Genomic DNA, 21,798 nt, shown 5'->3' with positions numbered 1-21,798 from the left:
TAGGAGTCTTACTCCAAACTTCACCCTTCTTAAGTTAAAAGAAACCCCACGAGTTGTGCAGTGAATCACTTTGACTTATGACTTGTGTTCTGGAAGTGCTGCTAGGTGATATCATAGCTCGCTGCAGTGTCCCTGGGTGGTAGGAGAGCACAGCCACCGTGCGTGTGTGTGTGCACGCACACAAGTGTGGGGGCGTGCCTACGTGTGCTGAGACATGTGGTTGTCCAGCAACAGTTACATGACAAATAGCAGTTTGCAACCCCGAACCACAGAGAGAGTTTGTTTTACTGTTCTGCCTGTTCCAGTTCCTTAACTGATGGCAGATGTCCTCATTAAGGGCTATTAGCACATCAGAATGTGTTTGCTGAGCCCAGAAAAGAGCTAAGTCCTTTTGGACATGGACTGAAAGATGTTATCTAGGGTAGCCAACCCCTCCTGTTGGTGACGGCAGTAGGGAGTGAGGAACACAAGAGGGCTTGGTATCCCCTTAAAACTTTCCCGAGAAGCCTTCAGCACGAGTTTGTTTCAGTCAGGGAATTCCGTAAGAGGAGAATGTAAAATCATAAAGTGGGATTTGGCTGTGTGTTGAACTACTGTTATTGTTACCCGGAAATAGGTGTTTCTTGATTTCTCTTGGCTGCTCCAGAACCATATGGCGAACTAGGGGATGGCTGGTTTATAGGGACCATTGATAGCTCCCAAGAAAGAACTCACCAGAGGAGTGAATGAAGTGGAGATTCTGGAGGAGAGAGGTTGGAAGGAGGCCACCGCTGGAATGGTGGAAGTGCACCAGGTGGGCAGGACCCCCGGAGTGATTATGAGACAGCAGGAGGTCCTGAAAAGTCACAGGCGGCCCAGAGTTAACCTTGCTCCTTGACCCACCTGTTGGCAGAGCTTTGCTGATGCTGTCATTCGCTCTGAGTCCCCAAAGACCCTTGGTTACTTGTGCTGTCTATCGAGTTGCATCTGTAAATGTCATGAGTGTGCTGATTAACACAGGCGAGGCATCGAGTGATGCCTGGTGATGCTGCCCAGCCTGGATTAGTCTAGATTTGTATTTCTCCCACTTCCATGCTATTAATCCCCAGTATAAACTTGGCTAAGGTTTTCCCTGACTTTTTGGGTTGATTCCATTATCCCTTTGCGTGCCCTGCCAGAGGGCAATATGTGTATAAAGGTCTTCCCCAAACCCGAACTGCTAAATGATTAACAGTGGCTTGGGCTGCTTAACAGGGTCAGATTAAAGCGTTGACCTTTATCCTGTAGGTAAGGGGCCAAGATGCAAGTGGAGAAGAGATTTTTTCAAGGAATGAAAGTACGTGAGAAAATGGATGTGTAGACTTTTAGATCAGGAGCTATTTTTTCTTTTTATCTTTTTGAGATGGAATCTCCGCCTGTCTCCCAGGCTGGAGTGCAGTGGTGTGATCTTGGCTCACTGCAACCTCTGCCTCCTGGGTTCAAGTGATTCTTTTTTTTTTTTTTTTTTTTGAGACGGAATCTCACTCTGTCCCCTGTCCCCCAGGCTGGACTGCAGTGGTGCGATCTCAGCTCACTGCAACCTCTGCCTCCCGGGTTCAAGCGATTCTTGTGCTTCAGCCTCCCAAGTAGCTGCGCTTACAAGTGCACGCCACCACACCTGGCTAATTTTTGATATTTTTAGTAGAGATAGGGTTTCACCATGTTAGCCAGGCTGGTCTTGAACCTCCCGACCTCAAGTGATCTGCCTGCCTTGGCCTCCCAAAGTGTTTGGGATTACAGGCGTGAGCCACTGCACCTGTCCAGGAGCTATTTTTCCCATCAAGGTTCACTAACATACGGAAAAAAACACCAAGTTGATGAAAATCAACTTAATTGAGTGTTTTATTTTGAGAGATCCCACACCTACTAGAATCATGGCAGGATTGTGATCTCTGACACCAGACGGACGTGAGTTCATACTCAAGGCTGCAGTTCCTAGTTGTGCAGCTTTGGCATCCTGACCTCTCTGAGGTTGTCACCTCATCAGAAATAGAAGACCATTGGTTCATCTCAGATCCTTTTGAGGATTAAATTAGATACAATTTATGAAAGCTAGTACCTCTTAGGCACTTAATAAAGACAGTTTCCCTTCCTTCTTTCTCTTCTGCTTTTAAAAATTAAGATTTGGGAGTACTATAAATAAAGCCAATGAGAAAATGTATTTTGGTGTGGAATTCTGGCCAGTTAAAGGAGAAAGGGGACAGGAGGGCTCCAGTCAGAAGTGGCAGGTTCACCAGCTCCATGCGAATCCGGCAGGCCTGGAAGGTTGCAGGCACAAACAAAATAGGCAGTAGAAAGCAGTCTTTAAATTAAAAAAAGAATAAGGCTTACAAAAAACATCGACCGAGTTTGTTGGCCAAACATTTCAGGCGCCGTCTGAAGACTGGGAGCCCAGGAATTTGGGAAATACTACCCTTTCTTCATTTTCAGTGGTAGAAACCCCAAACTTCCTGCTCTAGAAAGTGGGGAGGCCATTAGTTTTGTTTTGTTTTGTTTTGTTTTTTGGCCAAGAAAAGTGGTGCAGTTTCTTTCTCTGGGTTGATGCTGCCATCTCATGTCTCTACGTGGCATTGCGGCTTTACCTCTGGATCATATCAGCCCAGTGAAATTGAACTGAGAGTTAGAGGTGCTCCATTTTAGCCTGAGGCTCCAAAGACGAAGGTATGTAGGTGACAGTGTTTTAAAAAACAGTTTAAGGCCAGGCACGGTGCCTCATGCCTGTAATCCCAGCATCTGCCTGCCTGCTGAGGCAGGCAGATGGCCTGAGGTCAGGAGTTTGAGACCACCCTGGGCAACATGATGAAAACCTGTCTCTACTAAAATACAAAATATTAGTCAGGCGTGGTAGCGCACACCTGTGGTTCCAGCTACTTGGGAGGCTGAGGTAGGAGAATTGCTTGAACCCAGGAGGCAGAGGTTGCAGTGAGCTGAGATCACGCCACTGCACTCCAGCCTGGGCAACAAAGTGAGACTCCATCTTAAAAAACAACAACAACAAAAAAAACCCAAACAAAAAAAAAACAACCAATTTAGCTTAGGTATACATTTTTTTCTTTATAGTGGCAAAGAATCTACTCTTTACATTTGTCTCCCTTTTTATTGTTACAATGAAGCTTTCAGCGAGAGTGTTATTGGATGTAGTTACCAGATACCTAACTAGGAATTTCTGTCTGCGTGCTGTGACTCCATCCTTTTCCTTATATTAATATTTTCTTTGCTTTCTGGAAAATTCATGGTGGAGATACTATGCCAGTAGATTCTAACCTTGAGTTTCTGCATAAAATGCTCATGAAAACCAGCATTTTGCCCCTTTACTCAATATTTGCCAATCTATTATTATTCTTTACAATTCTTTTGCCATTTTGGTTTTGTTACTATGGAGATGTTTGCGAACATACCTTGCTGGAATGGTTTGGAAAGAGGCTAGGATTTGGGAGGTGTGGAGATAGTGTGGTACCCACAGAAAGAGAGCCTGGGGGGCTTCTGGACAAGGGTGAAAAGGAAAGAAGGCTTATGCAACTGTTCAAAGATAGCTTGAGCTAAGGGCTGTGCCACAGGTGTCCTCTTCAGGTGGGTGGGATGGGAGGGGCACACCTGAGTGGAATTAGCCCCATAGGCACTGGGGGTGGGGCAGTCAGCATTGATGCTGAGGTCCCTGGAAACCCTGGTGTTTTATACCTGCTGTGACCCCACGGCACCTGGGATGTGCTTTGCACATAATAAGCGAATGAGCGAATAGTAGGGAACAGAGGACTGGAACAGCAGAGATTAGGAACTGAGGAGCCACGTGTGCTCTGTAGGAGGAGGGCAACCTGAATTTGCAAAGCACTGGGTCTGACTCGTCCCCTTCTGCCAGCCGGGTCAGGCCTGGGAGCACTGCAGGTCAGCTGGTCCCCTGGTAGGGACCCACTTCGAGAGGCCTGTTCAGATTCTTGCACCAACTGCCTTTGCCATCTGAACAAGTCACTTGTGCTCAACATCAGTGTCTTCAAGTGTAAGATGAGAGGAACCTGGTTCATTTCTTTTTTCTTTCTTTTTTTTTTTTTTTTTTTGAGTCTGAGTCTTGTTGTGTTGTCCAGGCTGGAGTGCAGTGGTGTGATTTTGGCTCACTGCAGCCTCCCGCCTCCTGGGTTCAAGCAATTCTCCTGCCTCAGCATCCCAAGTAGCTGGGATTACAGGCATGTGCCACCATGCCCGGCTAATTTTGTATTTTTAGTAGAGACGGGGTTTCATGACGTTGGCCAGGCTGGTCTTGAACTCCCGACCTCAAGTGATCCATCTATCTCAGCCTCCCAAAGTGTTGGGATTACAGGCATGAGCCACCACGCCCGGCTAATTTTGTATTTTTAGTAGAGACGGGGTTTCATGACGTTGGCCAGGCTGGTCTTGAACTCCCGACCTCAAGTGATCCATCTATCTCAGCCTCCCAAAGTGTTGGGATTACAGGCATGAGCCACCACGCCCGGCCAAGCTCGGCAAGTTTCTATGGCTCTTTGCAGCTTTGAGCCTGCTGAGCTTGAGAATCTATGTGCATCAGACAGACGTCCTCAGGCTTTGACCGAGCAATACTGTATCCTGGAAGTTGCCCTACGGAAGCCGTGGTTGATGTGTGTGTGCTGAGGTTTAGCTCAGAGGATGCTCACTGCAGGCAGAGAAGTTTAGACAGCAGACCATTGGGTGCAGCCTTTGGGTACAATAAATAATAAGAGATTAGAATAGGAATGGTGCATCCACCTAGGAAAATGCTGAGTGGCTTCTAAACATGTTTTTATAAAATAATATTGAATGATATAGTAAAACTTACACAGTTAAGTAAAGATACAGTTTACCAAACAACAATCCCATTTTTACAGAAATAAAAGTGTAAATACATGCACAGAAGGAAGCCTGGCCTGCTGTATAGGAAGAGTGGGCCTCCCCGGGAGGCAGATTCCTCAGTGGTTTGCTTTTCTGTGTGCATATGAGTATTTTTTTCTGATTGTCCTACTAGGAATGGGTATCACTTTTGTAAAAGGGAAGGATGGTAAAAGTTGACTTTAAAGGGTTCACTTATTTTAGTAGACCCTTCCTGGCTCCTGCGGTGTGGGGCTCCCTCCTGAAAGCTTCCTGATTCCCCCAGGTGATGGGCAGAGGCTTCAGTGTCCCCTTCGCCTCCGCAGGAGAGGAGAGGCAGCAGCATGGCGAGTGTCCTGTCCCGACGCCTTGGAAAGCGGTCCCTCCTGGGAGCCCGGGTGTTGGGACCCAGTGCCTCGGAGGGGCCCTCGGCTGCCCCACCCTCGGAGCCACTGCTAGAAGGCGCCGCTCCCCAGCCTTTCACCACCTCTGATGACACCCCCTGCCAGGAGCAGCCCAAGGAAGTCCTTAAGGCTCCCAGCACCTCGGGCCTTCAGCAGGTGGCCTTTCAGCCTGGGCAGAAGGTAGGTTGATCCCAACATGGACAGGTGTCCCGTCTTGCGAGTCTTGGGGTAGGGGGCTGGGGTGCCCTAGTGACAGGCCGGAAACTCTCTGGGCACCGTTTTGAGTGCAGACCTTTGCCCTCCAGCCACAGGGCGCCTGGGCAGCAGATCGCCCAAGAGAATATGACATTGTTAGTAGACCCAGGGCTTCTCTACCACAGTGTTGTCTGTAGAAGGTGGCAAGACCTAGCATCAGACGCTGTGGGCTTTGGCTTGCTCAAAACCTCAGTTTGAAGGATGACCATAACCACGTTTCTCTTAATCTGTCTCAGTTTGCAACTTTACCAAAGGAAGGCATCTCAGGCTTATGAGAATCAGAGAACATTGCATCTTTGAATTCCCTTTAGACACTTTTAAGACTCAGAGATGTTTGTGTAGTTGGATTCGGTGTGGATTTCCTTTTCCAGCATCCCTGCCCCTGTGCCAGGGCCCTGGGTCTGATGTTATGAGGTCCAGGTGCCTGGGGTTCTCTTCTGTTGCCCTCTCAAGGCCTCCTAAATGAGGACTCTACCTCTGGCTCCCTGCTAAGGCTTGTGCCTCCAGGCCTCCCTGCCTGTGAGAGAAGGTGGCCTGCCAACTTCCAGGTCCCCCTGTTGAGAGGTTGGCCTGTCTCTGCACCCCTGCCATCTTGTCCCCAGGTAGACTCAGCATCCTTTGAGTGCAGGATAATGAGCAATTCAGAGTGGCAGTTGGGCACCAGCAGACAGGCAGTGCATCCGGGTCAAGGAAGGCAGGATGATGAGCACAGATTCTAGATTCAGAGAAAGTCCCAGAAACTGACATGTTTGCTGTCTGCCAGTCTAGAGAGCTGATAAGGATCTGTCTTGGGAGGAATTGGGCCTGTGTGGGTGCTCAGGTGGGAAGCGAGTACCTGGGAACATCTGCTTGAATAAAAGATGAATGAGGCAGAGAACATGGTTTGTGGCAGGCAGATCCTGGCTCCTGGGACGTGGGGTGCATGAGAACTTCAGGGCGAGACCCATCCAGGGCTGACCACTAACTGCTGTCCCTCTTCCCACAGGTTTATGTGTGGTACGGGGGTCAAGAGTGCACAGGACTGGTGGAGCAGCACAGCTGGATGGAGGGTCAGGTGACCGTCTGGCTGCTGGAGCAGAAGCTGCAGGTCTGCTGCAGGGTGGAGGAGGTGTGGCTGGCAGAGCTGCAGGGCCCCTGTCCCCAGGCACCACCCCTGGAGCCCGGAGCCCAGGCCCTGGCCTACAGGCCCGTCTCCAGGAACATCGATGTCCCAAAGAGGTTTGTGTGGGAGAAGAAATTGGGTTTTAAAAGTCACGTGGGTAGTGTGGTGTAAGGGTGTGGGCTGCCTTGTGGTGGGGAAGAAATGTGGTGTCATTGGCATCTGGGTGCCAAGATATTGGGACAAATGGGACATAGAAAAGGGGAATCTTTTAAGAAAACCAGAGTGGCATCTTTTCTTTCTTTTTTTGAGACGGAGTCTCACTCTGTCACCTAGGCTGGAGTTCAGTGGCATGATCTCGGCTCACTGCAACCTCTGCCTCCTGTGTTCAAGTGATTCTTCCACTTCAGCCTCCCGAGTAACTGGGATTACAGGCGTGCACCACCACGCCTGGCTAATTTTTGTATTTTTTGGTAGAGATGGGGTTTCACCATATTTATTGGTCAGGCTGGTCTCAAACTCCCGACCTCTGGTGATCCACCTGCCTCGGCCTCCCAATGTGCTGGGATTACAGGTTTGAGCCACCATGCCTGGCCAAGTGGCGTCTTTTCTTTTCCATAGCTCTATTATGGGCAATGTACCTTTGGTTGGGCATAGGGCTATTTTTTCCCCTCTCATGCTTAAACTGAATCAGGTCATAGTTTATGATAAGAGACAGGGAAGAACTGGCTTAAATCGAGAGTCAACAAACTTGTTTTGAATGGGCCAAAGAGTAAATAATTTAGGCTTGATGGACTACACAGTCTCTGTCCCCACTGCTCAGCTCTGCTGTGGTGTCCAAACAGCCAGGGGTGATGCAGAAACAAATGGGCATGGCCGTCCTCCAATAAAACCTCATTCATGGACCCTCAAATTTTAGTTTTATATACTTTCCATGTGTCACATGTCAAGAAATTATATCCTTCTTTTAATTTTTAAAACTATTTAGGCCAGGCGCAGTGGCTCACACCTGTAACTCCACCACTTTGGGAAGATTGCTTGAGGCTGGGAGTTTGAGACCAGCCTGGGCAATATAGCAAGACTTTGACTCTACAAAAAAAATAAAAAAATTAGTCAGGCATGGTGGCTTTTGCCTGTAGTCCCAGCTACTTAGGAAGCTGAGGCAGGAGGATTGCTGGAGTCCAGGTAGTTGAGGCTTCAGTGAGCAATGATGGCACCATTGCACTCCAGCCTGGGAGACAGAGCAAGACTCTGCTCTAAAAACAAAAACCAAACCAAACCAAAAAACAAACAAACAGGCTGGGTGTGGTGGCTCACGCCTGTAATCCCAGCCCTTTGGGAGACGAAGGTGGGTGGATCACGTGAGGTCAGGAGTTTGAGACCAGCCTGGCCAACATGATGAAACCCCGTCTCTACTGAAAATACAAAAATTAGCTGGGCGTGGTGGTGCATGCCTGTAATCCCAGCTACTTGGGAGGCTGAGGTATGAGAACTGCTTGAAGCCAACCTGGGTGACAGAGTGAGACTGCATCTCAAAAAAAAAAAAAAAAAAAAAAAAAAACCCACAAAACAAAACCATTTAAAAATGTAAAACCATTCTTAGCTTGAAACCCTACAGAAACAAGCAGCAGGCTACATTGGGTCCACAGCCCGCAGCATGCTTACCCCTGGCTTAGATATTCAGAACCACTGGTGTTGAATGAAGAATGTATTTTGCTTTAGAATTTTGTGATACAACTTTTTTCTAAGAATATATATCCTAATTTCTATGTTATATGCTGTATGTACATTGATCTTTTAAGATTTAAAAGGAAAACCTGTCGACTGAAATTGTCTTATATACAAGATGTGCAAGCAGTCACACCCTATCCCACCTCTCTGTGTTTGTCTATGAGTGCGAAAAAACACAGCAGACCCAGTATTTTGAAACCAAATTAGAGCAGCAATATTTGTGATAGTGTATTCAGTGGAATGCAGGTAAAGAATTTATTTTTCTGTTCTATGGAAATGAAAATTCAAAGATCATACAAAAACAGAGATGCTAATGTGTTTAATGTATTAATAGTCTTGGTTTAGCTGCTTCAAACCCAAGTCATATTTTGGTGGACCTGAATTGTAAGGAATAAATTAAGACAGCTTTTTGAAACAGACCACTTAGAAGTTTATTTCAGACTAACTTTTACTAATACTTTAGCATTAACTTCTAGACAGCTCTAGTTTTACTTCCAAATAATGTAGTGATATACGGATTTTTAAAAAATTATGTGTAACATTTTATAGAACTCTGCTGTATAAAGCATGGACACTTGCATTGGGAGATTTATTTTAGTGCTTCTGGTTTATTTGCACATTGGCTTGGGTGGTAGGTTCTGTTGACATTCAGAAGCTGTCAGAATGCCTTACCATTTTTCTTGGGGGAGGGATGGGAGAAGGTGGTTAGTGTATAATTGTTCCCTCTTAAATTTAAATATGGGACAAGGAAAGGAGGTAATTGTTGTGCTTTTGAATTCCAGTGGGCATCTTTTGTCCCCGTGTTCATTTCGAGTCTATCCTCTTTCCCCTAAATAAAATTCTCCTTTTTTTAAGCTGCAGAGTTCAGCAGCAAAGTCATGGGAGAATGGGGCTCTCTCAGGGCGTCACAGTGGGATGAGACCCAGTGGCTTATACCGGGGCTGCCTAATATTAGAAGCATCACTCAGAATGGGTACTGCTCAGGAAGAAGGGGAGACCTTCATGTTTCACTTAGTTTATATGATCTGAGCACACACTGGCTGATTGGAGCTGGGGGGACTTGGAGGGGACAGTCCAGAAGTGTAAGATGATTGTGTGAAACCAGCCAGAAGTGGTGTCTCATTTTGCAAGGACCATGGGCCCGCCATGCCAGGAAGTAACATTTCCCACTCATCCGTGTGAATCCAGGAAGTCGGACGCAGTGGAAATGGATGAGATGATGGCGGCCATGGTGCTGACGTCCCTGTCCTGCAGCCCTGTTGTACAGAGTCCTCCCGGGACCGAGGCCAACTTCTCTGGTGAGCAAGTGGGGCCCAGCTGGGTTCTGGGCATGGTAGAGGCCCACGACAAACATCCTCTGTGCAGAGCAGCTAGTTGCCTATGTCACCGGCCTGGCAATAGAATGTCCAGGGACACCTCCCACTGGCACCTCTGACCGGCTGCATGCCATGGAGTTAGACGCTTCCGTTCTTTTTCCTCAGTTTCCTCACCTGGGGAGGAGTTTCCTGGTACATTGTGAAGATGGTTGAGCATGGGACTGAGCTGCAGTGGCCAGTGGAGTAAGTTCTTCAGTGGGAGTGGCTGAGCCCAGCACTTTGGTGGGGTTTGAATGAGGCCAATAGAGGAATATTTAGTTCACAAAGTAGCAGTATGCTAAATGGTCTCCTAGTGGCCTCAGAAAATTCATGCCCTCATTCCACGTGCCTAATTCAGCCTCATAAATTAGTGTGGGCCTATGGGACAAGGACCCGGAATAAATGAGCTAAATTCTAAAGTAAGTCCAATTGCTTAATAAAAACCAGTGATTCAACTTCAAAGCAAATTTATTAAAACAAAATTTCTGTAGTTGCAACCCCAAAATACTTTATCAATAATATGAGGGAAAAAAGGGTTGCTGAGTATTTGTCAGTAGTTTGGCAAGACTGGTAGTGAACCTGAAGTTTTTTGGGAAATTCATGGCAGGGCTGGCCTACCCTACTCCCAGGGAAGAACTTCTTCATTGGTGGACACCTAACTGAATTGCAAGCTACTTATAAACTTACAGGAAAATATGGAGTTAGCTCTGAGCACATAGCAGGAGGAAAGTGGCTTTCATAAGTATCCCTCATAAGGAATCTCCCTAAATAGAAATTAAACATAAAGGAGAGAGAAAACTTACTTTCTTGACTCAAAGTCAGCTGTCAATGACTAGGCTGCCAAAGGAAGTCATTGCATTATGAGGACACCTAGCTGTGAAGCTTAGTATTGCATGCCTGCTCTATTAGCGCAGCCAAATAGGGAAGAGGAAAGGAGTTAATTTCTAAGTTCTCAGGAGAGTTTAGGAGATCTGGATGGTTGGGTTAACAGTGGAAAGATCTGGGAAAGTGTCCTAAAGAAAGAAAAGAAAATTATTGACTCCAGTTCCCATCATGAGGGTATGTATAATACATGCATACACAAGTGCACATCAACGTAGAAGCATCTCACTGATGATATGCCATCATCCTGACAATTTTAGGTCCCTTTGTAAAAAAAAAAAAAATATTGTCTATTAAATTTTTTTTTGATGACAGTATATTTTTTATCTTATAGCTGAAGTCAGTGGAAATATAAGGCTTCCTTGGCCTAATTATCTTGAAGTATTCTGCAAAGTGTGGTCTATACAACAACCAAAACCTTGACTAAGAGAGTCGTAGATACTATTTGTACAAATGCCACATAGTCCCTTTGGTTTCTGTGTGGTTAGGATGGCATGTGTGTGTGCATGTCTGTGTATAGAAAACAGGATTATAAATATTTCTTAAAAGTTCACTTGTAAGCTCTGAGTGCCGTGCATTTGTAGAGCAGTACTTTATTTTCATGGTATAGAATGTGTATTTATTGCCTGTGTCCTAGAAAAACTTATGATCAAAGATGGAGTCACTTACAACTTACACATTAACTTATAACTTATAGATAACGTTTTGCTTTATGTTTTGCTTTCTTTGTGTGCCAGTCAAAATCTGCCATGCAGATTTCATGCATTTAAGCCATTGTGAGTGGTTCCTATAGGGAAGGGCTACCGCATTTGTAGGGTGTGCCTGCTGCTTGACCTGCTCTTTGTCCCGGAGTCCTGAGCATCCTAGATGTTGCCATGTAGTATTCTGCTCGCTGCCCTTCTCTCCCTGATCGTTTTCCTATCAGTGGATGTGCGTGGGTCTTTCACCTGTTGGCCTGTTTAATGATTCTTGTGTTCTGCCCTGAAGGTGTACCCTTTTTTAAGCACACATGTACATGTAGTAATCTCTTGGTTCCCAGGAAGGGACAGTGATAGCTGTGAGACATGACAGCAGTATCTGGGGAGGGAAGAGTTCTTCCTCCATCTCATTCTTTTTGGGTGGGCTGCTTCTAGGATGTGAGATGTAAGGAGAGCCTGGACTAGAAACATGGAAAGATGGGAGCCTGTGCCAGGTAGATCCCTGATTAGCATTGAAGGAGTCTGGACTATGAGCAAGAGGAGAGAAAGGCAGCAGGATTTTATCCTGGCCACAAGGGATGTGGTAGTAGACCTTGGAATCCAGGGTTAGGGGGCTGTGTGGAATGCCCCTGTTGGGAGTTGGGGCTTTTGAGGACAGGTAGCTTTTTTCCCTCTCTCTTGGTATTTCCACATATCAGAATTTCAGATTCTTCTATATTATAAATTCACCTGGATTTTTGGCCAAGGAGTGAGAGTCTGGGTTGGGCCCGTGCAGCCTGCAGATGTGCTGTTTAAAAACGGAAGATTCTCCATGTCTGCTGATGCCTGTCCTCCTGCTCAGAGGCATTCAGGAGCCCAGCAGCTGCTTCAGGGCCATGTCAGGCACGAAAGCCCCCTGCCACCTTGCGATGACCAGAATTACTCGCAGAGCTTGTCTTTCCTCCTCCAAACATGTTACTTCTTGATTAAAGCAGGTTCCACCTGGGCTGCAGCTAGCACAGGGAAATGTTGTGCACCCTCCCGAGAGTTGCAAAGGCTGAGTGGTTTGTTCCACCCACAGGTTTCTATGGACTGGCCTGGGTTTAGATGATTGAAGAGCATTTTTCAGGAAAGCTGGTCAAGAAGACCTTTAAGTTGGCATCAGCTGTAGGAAAATGCTCTGGGTGGTACCCAACACTCTGGGTGTGCCTGTTCTCAACCAGGCCTGGAGGCTGCAGAGGCTTTGCCCTTCCCCCTCCCCATCCCCCCTTTATTTAATGTATAAAGTGAGAAACAGGCAGCACTTTGGGAGGCTGAGGCCAGAGAGATCGCTTGAGGATAGGAGTTTGAGACCGGCCTGGGCAACACAGCAAGACCCCATCTCTAAAAAAAAATTTTTGTTTAAAAAGAGAAATTTCAGTTAGGTTTTTCTTTGTATGAATCCTATACAAAGCAAACTTGCAGTGTGTATCTGTTGGTCAGTGATGACCAGGTGGCTATGGTAGGAAATGTCTGCGAGGGCAGAGCAGTTCTACCAAGAGAAATTGCTGCCATGAATGAACTCCTCTCCATGTTTACCGAAGCTCAGAAGGGAGAGTTTGCCCAGGGACACGCCCGTGAGCGTCCTCTCATCTTTTCTTCGTCTGGCCAGCTTCCCGTGCGGCCTGTGACCCATGGAAGGAGAGTGGTGACATCTCGGACAGCGGCAGCAGCACTACCAGCGGTCACTGGAGTGGGAGCAGTGGTGTCTCCACCCCCTCGCCCCCCCACCCCCAGGCCAGCCCCAAGTATTTGGGGGATGCTTTTGGTTCTCCCCAAACTGATCATGGCTTTGAGACCGATCCTGACCCTTTCCTGCTGGACGAACCAGCTCCACGAAAAAGAAAGGTACGTGATTGTGGTGTGAGTGGGAGCCCAGGCTGGAGCGGATGATGTCTGTGTGGGGACAGCCAGCCGTGGAGGGGAGGGGACCCTGCAGGCCCTAGATAGTCTTGGGTTCACTCCCATTTCGGTTTTTTATTGCTGCTTCTGTTACCTGGTGATATTCCCAGGACTCTCCTTCTCCTATTTAAAGCCTCTTCTGTTTTAGCCTCCACCCCAATCCCTGCCTTCTTTCCTGTGTTTCTGCAGAGGTCTGCGTGGGAGAGGCCTCCAGTAGGGTTTTAGCCACAGCACGGAGCACTGCTGTTGGCCACTAGGACCATCTCTTAGATTGGGGCTTTCTAGCCCCTGGTTGTAAGTTTCTCTGGTCCCAGAGAACCCCTTTCCTGGAGGTTTTTGTTGGGTCAGGCCGGGGACAGCAGCCAGTTTGAGTCCCCACTGGGTAAGGTTGAGCGAGGGATAAGGAGAAAGACATATCCACTCACCCTGTCTTCCTTTCCTGTAGAACTCTGTGAAGGTGATGTACAAGTGCCTGTGGCCAAACTGTGGCAAAGTTCTGCGCTCCATTGTGGGCATCAAACGACACGTCAAAGCCCTCCACCTGGGGTATGTGCGAGCCCAGGGCCTCTAGCCTAGGGTCGCGTGTGGGTGTCCCTCCACCCTGACGAGTCCCTGTGACCCACAGCCCACAGTGCTTTCAGGAATGTGGCTTGCTGGGAACACCCCCTGGTGTCTCTTCCTGGCCCCCTGAGAAAGACATCCTGGTGAACATTATTGCTGTTGACGGGAAGGGAGCCCTGTCCATCTTGGGGATGTGTCTTCTTGCCTCATTGCAGGAAGCAAGATGTTTTAGTTCTGGGTAGAAACGGGGTCATTTGGTTTAGTTGCTGGTGAGACCCTGTTTCCAAGATGTTTAGTGGCCAAGCACTGCACCACCGACTCTTCCTTGGGAGTGGGTCTCCGCTAGCCCCACCCTGGTGCCTCCGCTGTGTTCTGTGCAGAGCGAGTTTGCAGGCTGCTAGTGGTAGGAGCTGACTCATGGCCCTTGGGGAGAAAGCGTGACTGCAGGCAGGTGGAGCCCAGAGAGGGCTCGTGGTCGTGCTCAGTGTGGGATGCCTCCTGCCAGAGGAGAGGTTGGCACATGTTCCGGAAGAGGATGAGCCTTAGGTGCCAGGAAAAATAATTCCCGTTGATGTGCAACACATAATCCTGGTGACACCCGTCAGGAGCGAGGCACCTGGGTGTTCTCTTGGGCTCCGTCCCTGGCTTGCTGGGTGGCCTCAAGCAATCACTTCCCTCCCCACCGGGGTCCCCGCTGGGTTTGAAGGGGGCAGGGCGCCCCTGATTATACCGCATCTCCCTCCCACACAGGGACACAGTGGACTCTGATCAGTTCAAGCGGGAGGAGGATTTCTACTACACAGAGGTGCAGCTGAAGGAGGAATCTGCTGCTGCTGCTGCTGCTGCTGCCGCCGCCGCAGGCACCCCAGTCCCTGGGACTCCCACCGCCGAGCCAGCTCCCACCCCCAGCATGACCAGCCTGCCTCTGTCTGCTCTTCCACCACCTCTGCACAAAGCCCAGTCCTCTGGCCCAGAACATCCTGGCCCGGAGTCCTCCCTGCCCTCAGGGGCTCTCAGCAAGTCAGCTCCTGGGTCCTTCTGGCACATTCAGGCAGATCATGCATACCAGGTATGGGGCGGGGCTCGCTGGAGGCTCAGGCTCATAGCTGACTCATCACGGGCCAGCTTGATTACAGGCTACCGACCACCCTGATGGAAGGCTGAGCCCTTTGGCCAAATTGGTAATCTCTTCTACAAGGAAACAAAAGGAAACCGAATTCACTGCTCAATAAATGTGGGAATTCCTGGAGTTATCTACATTGGCAGCTGTCATGAGTGGTTACTAGAAATCTAGCTAAATCCCTAAGTAACTGGGCGATGGATTTGGGCGGGGGAATTGTCACACCTCTGCTTATAAGAGAGGATGGAGTCGTGTAGTTGGGCTTCCCACGTGACGTCTAGGTCCTAGAATTGTGTTCCGTGGACAGACAGTCCAGCACGCATGTTTTCAATACTTACTACGGGCCAAGAATTGGACTAAATAAGACTTTCAGGTAGAAGAAGGCTTAGTCCCTGCCCTTGTGGAGGGCATGGTTCAGATTGAGAGAGAAATGAATATGTAACTATGGTTAATTATAATAACCAGTCAAAGTACTAATTACTAGAGGCATGAGAAGGTGTTGTAGGTACCAGAGGGACCAACCTATTTTGCCCTTGTGGATGAGAAACTTATCACAGAGAGTGACATTTAGGATGGTCTTCGCTGCATGTAGTAGGTACTCAAGGAACATGCAGCTTGCTGTGTGCTGATATTTCTTAAAATTCTTTTGTGCCTATTTTATCAGTCTGTGGGCCACTTTGCAAATTAGTTATTAAAAGGTACTGCTTTCAGTGAGAAAGCTTTATGAGATGAGCCAGCCCTCCTCCTTGTTAGAATGAGTGGCCGCTTAGCGATTTCATGTTTGGCCCACTTGGAGCTGTGGCTGACCTATCGGGCCCAGACATGTAGCTGGTGTTTTCACAAATAGCCCTGAACCTGGATCCCCATGAGCACACTGCTACTCTCAAGCAGTTGCTGGAAGATCCCATATCTTATCCCAGCCATGCCCCCTAGACGCAGAAGGCTTGGGGCCTCTTTTGGCACCTGCCATGGCATGTTCTTGGTAGGTGATCCATTTGAGAAGTTAAATCTTCTGCGGTGATTAAGTCATGAGGCTAGCACGTAGACCAGCACTGAGGGAAGGGTTCCAGGATGAGATTGGAGCCTCGCAATAAGGAGACTACTGCAAGGCATTGGATGATACTCCAGTGTTGTCCTCAAGAAAGCCGAGTGTGTCCCAGCTCCTTCTGGTCATTGCACTTACGCAGAGATGCACCTTCTGCTGCTGTCATGAGGCTGTGGGGATTGTGGGCAGACTCTGAACACTTCCTGAGCTAGAATCCAGGCTGACACCCTCGTCTTCTGCAGGCTCTGCCGTCCTTCCAGATCCCAGTCTCACCACACATCTACACCAGTGTCAGCTGGGCTGCTGCCCCCTCCGCCGCCTGCTCCCTCTCTCCGGTGAGTGTGCGGGCAGCACGGCTGGGGCCTGGTATGGCCGAGGGCTCTCCCACACATCCCAGGGCTGGAGGCCATCCCTTGGGCACGGGGCACGTGGCCACAGGTCGGTGTGGCCATCTTGCCTTCAGCCCCCAAACGTGTTGAAGATCTCCTTGTGCTGCCCCCTCCCTGGCACTCCCCATCTGGCCATAGCCCCTCGCGGAGGTGGAAGGAGGCGCTTGTAAAGGATGTCCAGAGCAAGCAGGTTTCTTGCCAAGAAAATCACCAGGCGAGGCTGGGGTCAGTTGCCCCATCAGCTCCTAGTGCCCGTGGGTGTTTTTAGGATTTTAATGCTGAGGAGAGGAAGGGGGAGAATGTGGAGGCTGTGTGGGCTGGGTCAGAAATCTCAAGGCCACTGGGGACAAGGGCCATAGGTGGACCCCAAACTCAAGTAAGCGGGAAGTCATTTTGAACTCTACCTAGCAGGCGCTGGTCTTGAGTTATCTCCTGCAGGGCGGTGTCACACTGTAAATCAGATTGCCAGTGATGCCACTGAGGCAGTGTGAGGCTTCCAGGCATAGCGGCTCCGTCCAAGTCCCCTGCAGGGAGAGCCTCAGAGGGGGCCAGGTCCAGTGGCTCCCCTGTCCTTGTCCTTGGCTGGGTCCTGAGTGTGGCATGAAGGCCTGCTCCTTCCTCACTCTCCTGCCAAGAGCTCCCCTTGGCTGGAGTGTTCTCCCTGAGAAGGTGCGAGGCCTTCTGCACCAGGAGCTGGGGACGGGTGGCTGCCTGTCTTTTAGGATAGCTCCCTCACCTTTCCTGAATGTCCCTGTGCTCACGGCCCCTCTCCCCACGCCCAGGTCCGGAGCCGGTCGCTAAGCTTCAGCGAGCCCCAGCAGCCAGCACCTGCGATGAAATCTCATCTGATCGTCACTTCTCCACCCCGGGCCCAGAGTGGTGCCAGGTGAGATGTCCGCTGTCATCCCCTGCCTTCTGGTTTCTGTGCCCTGTCTCCAGTGGCGTGGACTCCAACCCCACCCAGATGAAGTCACCAGGGTTAGTCCCCAGAGAGGAGCCCAGATGGCGGATGCACCAGATGGGATGACTGTTTGGTCCTCAGAGCCTCTGGCCCCTGGTCCTGGTGACTTTTGCCGGGAGCTGCCCCTTTGGCCTCTGCTTGTTCTCCCAGCCCTACTTGGCCACTCTCCTGGGCCCACCACCTGTGTGGGGCTCGATTTGCATTCCTCTCTTTCTGCAGGAAAGCCCGAGGGGAGGCTAAGAAGTGCCGCAAGGTGTATGGCATCGAGCACCGGGACCAGTGGTGCACGGCCTGCCGGTGGAAGAAGGCCTGCCAGCGCTTTCTGGACTGAGCCGTGCTGCAGGTTCTACTCTGTTCCTGGCCCTGCCGGCAGCCGCTGACAAGAGGCCAGTGTGTCACCAGCCCTCAGCAGAAACCGAAAGAGAAAGAACGGAAACACGGAGTTTGGGCTCTGTTGGCTAAGGTGTAACACTTAAAGCAATTTTCTCCCATTGTGCGAACATTTTATTTTTAAAAAAAAAAGAAACAAAAATATTTTTTCCCCCTAAAATAGGAGAGAGCCAAAACTGACCAAGGGTATTCAGCAGTGAACCAGTGACCAAAGAATTAATTACCCTCCGTTTCCCACATCCCCACTCTCTAGGGGATTAGCTTGTGCGTGTCAAAAGAAGGAACAGCTCGTTCTGCTTCCTGCTGAGTCGGTGAATTCTTTGCTTTCTCAACTCTTCCAGAAAGGACTGTGAGCAAGATGAATTTACTTTTCTTAAAAAAAAAAAAAAAAAAAAGGAGTTTCTGGCTGATGGGTGACTCAGAGTGCAGGACTGCCTGGCCGCGGGGCAGAGGGGTTTGCCCTTCTCGGAGGGTACCTCCTGTTCCCTGTCTGAGCATCCTGCATGGAAGTCAAAGGAAATCCCTTTCTTGGTGACGACTTAAATCTGGGTTCCCTCAGACATTGGGTTGCACCCCAACAAATATTAAATGGCTTCTTCTTAAAGCCCAGAGAAAGAGGTTTTTTAAAAGACTGTCGCCAAATAGCTGAGCCAAAAGGCTGATCAGAATTCACTTTTTGGAATGTGGCAGTTAAACACTACCTTGATCATTCTCTCCTCTTTCCTCGAGGAACTCCTGGAGGGTTTGAGCGTCTGGAAACTCTCTGCTCTGACCCGAGGAAGCACCCTCCTGACGCCGCCTTCCTCTGGTTATGGAAAGGACGCCTCAGAAATGCTTTGTTTTCTTTTACGATGTATTCAGAAGCCTTTACTGATTAAAGTTTTCTTTTATTTGGGTGGCCGGGAGAGACCCAGGGAGGTTCTGGAGGTTCCTTTCTGTCTCCTGGCCCCACCAGGGATTTCCCCATTTCTGTTTGCTGCCTGAAAGCAGGATGAGGAAGGCCAAGGAGAGTCCTTGCACCCGTGAGCGTCAGGTTGAGGAAATGACAGGAGGAAGACGTGGGTTTGGGTTAGTGGCTGCTGGCGTTTTGGCCCTTGGTGTTTCTGGAGCCTCCAGGGATCTAGGGGAGCCTGGGCTGCGTGCATGTCGATAAGCAGAGCTGTTCTTGTGGAGAAGGAGGGAGGTCTAGGGAGTTTAGCACCATGCCAACCAGCCCTGCGCGAAGACAGAGTGAGCCACGCCCGGATGGCAGGGCATGTTTCTGTTTTGGTGTCTCGCTTTCCTCCCAGCGTGACTTATTTGGGGATTCCTCAGGGCCTACTGGAATGTGACTGCCCACTGCCCAGCTGCCTCGGGTACAAGTCCTGGCCCTATGTCCCAGCTGTCAGGGGCTCAGGGAATCCTACCCAGCCACCTGTCCTGGGATGGAGTGTCAGCATCCACCCTTGGTTGTCATCGAGGCCGCCCTCCCAGTGCTGGGTGAAGATATTTGGGCCACGAGGGCTCCCTTGGCCCCTTCACGTAGGAAATAGACACGTGCTTTTTAATGCAGGACACTTTGAGTGTTACAAAATCTGTAGACCTGGCAGTAGGGTCATGATGTTGGGAAGGGTGTAGTGCCCTAGGTTGGTGACAGAAGGGACAGACACTTGTGCCCAGGTGTCTTTGGTGATGGGGTATATTTTTTATAACTTAGTAAAAAAAAAAAAAAATGTATGTGGAATTCTGTCTCTTGGTAAAGCTCAAAGCCAGGCTAGCCTGAGGTGGCGCAGGGCTCTCCTTCCTGTCCCTTCGACCTCCTTGAGAATTAAGAGCTGGCAGCTGCTGATGGTGTTTCCCAACCCCCCTCACTTCCCAAGACAACCCCCAGCTTCAGGTCCTCATGGGGAGGGGAGGGCACGTTCTTGACACATGGGGACTTCGCTCAGGAGGGCCTCCCCTTCCCCTCTCCCTCAGAGTTTTCACTGCCGTCTCATCTTTAGAAAGCTGTTTGAATTCCCCCCGCCCCCAGTTTGGACCGTGTAGATATAACTGGATATACGGATTTTTCTCTTTGTGCAGGCTTCTTATGCCATTGGTATACAGGGCAGGAAAGGGAGGAATAAAGGGAGAGAGCAGTGTGGAAACCACGGTGGTTTTGCTTTGTTCTTATTAGGTTTTGGTGCCACCTTCCCTGCCTGTGCTTGTGCCCCCTCTCCTCCTTGGCACTGGCGGCCTCCTTGCCTCCCTTCCACCCGTGCTGCCATCCCATGCCTGTCGTGTTGGTTCTTCACACGTGCTCTGTTCTCGGGGTTGTTCCATTCATGCCTTCTTGGAGGGTGAGGGTGGCTTGGGAACTGACCCAGTGATCATGCCTACTTTCTTCTTTGTATCTCCCTCCTTCCCAGCCCACCCGGGCAGCAGACTCTGATGGAAGGAAGGTGCCGTAGGTGGGCTTTTAGAAACTAACGGGACTGGTTTTCAAAGCAGTTATCTTGGGAAACTGTTTATTCCAGCGATGTGACTTTTTTCAGAATATTTCTTGGAATCATCTTCAGAGTCTGGGGCTGTGTGTTGAGCAGCCTTAAGGATGCTAGACACTCATTTAGTGCCCAGGGAGTCCAGCGAATGACGTCTGTGGCCAAGCGAGGTCTCAGGTGCAAAGCAAAAAGACCATTTAAAGTAAAATAGCTTGGATTCAATCATGTGACTTTTAAATTGGCTCAGAAAACAATTTTGTAATTTCAGAGAGTGTTTTGAGCCACGGCCACGTTGTCATTGTGAGTCTATAGCTTGACTCCTTGGAGAACAATATTCATTTGGTTGTGGAGACTCTGATTTGCTGGGAGAAATCTGTCCTGTTACTTTCTGGTCATCCCAGGTTCTGACTTTTACCAGGGGCAAAAAAAAAAAAAAAAAAAAAGCAAGAGGGAGATAAATCCCATCTGTGAGTTTGTCTTATTGGCGCCTTTTTCCTCAGCTGTCTTCCAAGTATTATTTTTACTGTTAAAAATTTTTTTAAAAATGTGAAATGTAATGTTTTTACAGCAACAATATGAAATATATTTTATAAGGAATAAAATGGTACCTTGTCTGATTTAATATGTGCCTGTCCTTTGCCCCTTCCCTTGCAACAAATAAGATTATCACTGTCCTTGTCCTTGGTGTTACACAAATGGTAGCATATCACACTGTAGCAAAGTATGATGTTGATTCACTTATACTAACAGTAGGTAACACTTCCCAATGACTAGGCCAAGTGTATACATGGGTTCCCTATTATAAATAACCCTATGAGAGAGTGCTGTTATTGTTCCCATTTTGCAGATGAGAAGAGTGAGGCACAGAGGTTCAATAACTTGCTCAAGGTTATAAACTGGGAAATAACAGCACTCCAGGCAGCATTTTCTGCTGCTTTTCTTGACAAAGGGGAGCATATTCTTGACTGCATTCCTGAGTCTTTTGAGGAGCAAGCAAGTGACATGGGAGAAAATAAAGTCACACGCTACCTATCAAATGGCTTCTGAACATGGTCTGCTCCATACAGACATCAGTTCCAGGTGCTGCGATGGCCCAAGTGGCTGGCAGAGCTGGCCTAGGTGGGAAGGCTGTTGGAAGCAGAAGGCGTCATTCCACCCAGGGGCTGGTTTGTGCAATTTCAGTTGCTGAATTTTAAGAACCACTTAGTGAAGCAATGATAGATTCCAAGAAGACCAAGTCAAATAAACCAGGCTTGCTTGAGGAAGTTGTGGAAATGTGTTTAAACATTTAAGGTATATTTAAAATAAGAGTTCGAGGTAGTGGTGGGGCAGGTGGAAGGCCCGACAGGATCCTTTCCGCCCTGAGTCATCTGGTGGGGAGAAACAGGAGCTATAGGAAAAGGCTCTGGGGAATAGGGAAGGCAAAGAGGCAGTGAGGAGCTTTGGGGATTGTGAAGTGTCTCTTGGGGCGGGTTGCAGGGACCCTTCACATTGCTGGCCAGTGGGGGTGTCATGCTCAGGCACTTCATTATGGCCTGAGTCAGGCACGCCCAGCAGCCCACAAAGCAGTTTCTTTTTCCCTCCTTTTTGCCTTTTTTAAATATCTTGGGGGTGCAGTCAGGGACTTCCTTCTCCCCTTCTCTGTGTCCTTGTTCCAGCTCATCCCTCTAAGAACACC

The 21,798-nt window shown here is 49.0% G+C and overlaps 1 protein-coding gene across 13 annotated transcripts in view; it reads left to right on the top strand.

The window, feature by feature from the left end:
• The window catches only part of ZNF395 (zinc finger protein 395), a 41,290-nt gene extending 20,548 nt beyond the window's left edge, over positions 1-20,742 (top strand). For 6 of the 13 annotated variants that reach the window (XM_063816259.1, XM_063816257.1, XM_016959278.4 and 3 more), the window contains 9 exons: positions 5,178-5,435; positions 6,496-6,728; positions 9,529-9,638; positions 12,906-13,141; positions 13,641-13,741; positions 14,507-14,825; positions 16,164-16,256; positions 17,093-17,196; positions 17,491-20,742. In XM_063816259.1, the coding sequence (XP_063672329.1) occupies positions 5,196-5,435; positions 6,496-6,728; positions 9,529-9,638; positions 12,906-13,141; positions 13,641-13,741; positions 14,507-14,825; positions 16,164-16,256; positions 17,093-17,196; positions 17,491-17,602 (1,548 nt within the window). In that variant the 5' untranslated portion in view covers positions 5,178-5,195 and the 3' untranslated portion in view covers positions 17,603-20,742. Of the gene's footprint in view, positions 1-4,114; positions 5,436-6,495; positions 6,729-9,528; positions 9,639-12,905; positions 13,142-13,640; positions 13,742-14,506; positions 14,826-16,163; positions 16,257-17,092; positions 17,197-17,490 lie in introns of those variants that run through there. The other 7 variants (XM_063816254.1, XM_063816258.1, XM_016959275.4 and 4 more) reach the window with 2 other exon arrangements.
• The last annotated feature ends 1,056 nt before the right edge of the window (positions 20,743-21,798 follow it).

This window comes from Pan troglodytes, chromosome 7 (assembly GCF_028858775.2).
Source record: "Pan troglodytes isolate AG18354 chromosome 7, NHGRI_mPanTro3-v2.0_pri, whole genome shotgun sequence".
NCBI lineage: Eukaryota > Metazoa > Chordata > Mammalia > Primates > Hominidae > Pan > Pan troglodytes.
Note: the sequence above shows the minus strand (reverse complement) of the source record. Positions and strands in the feature narration are given on the sequence as shown.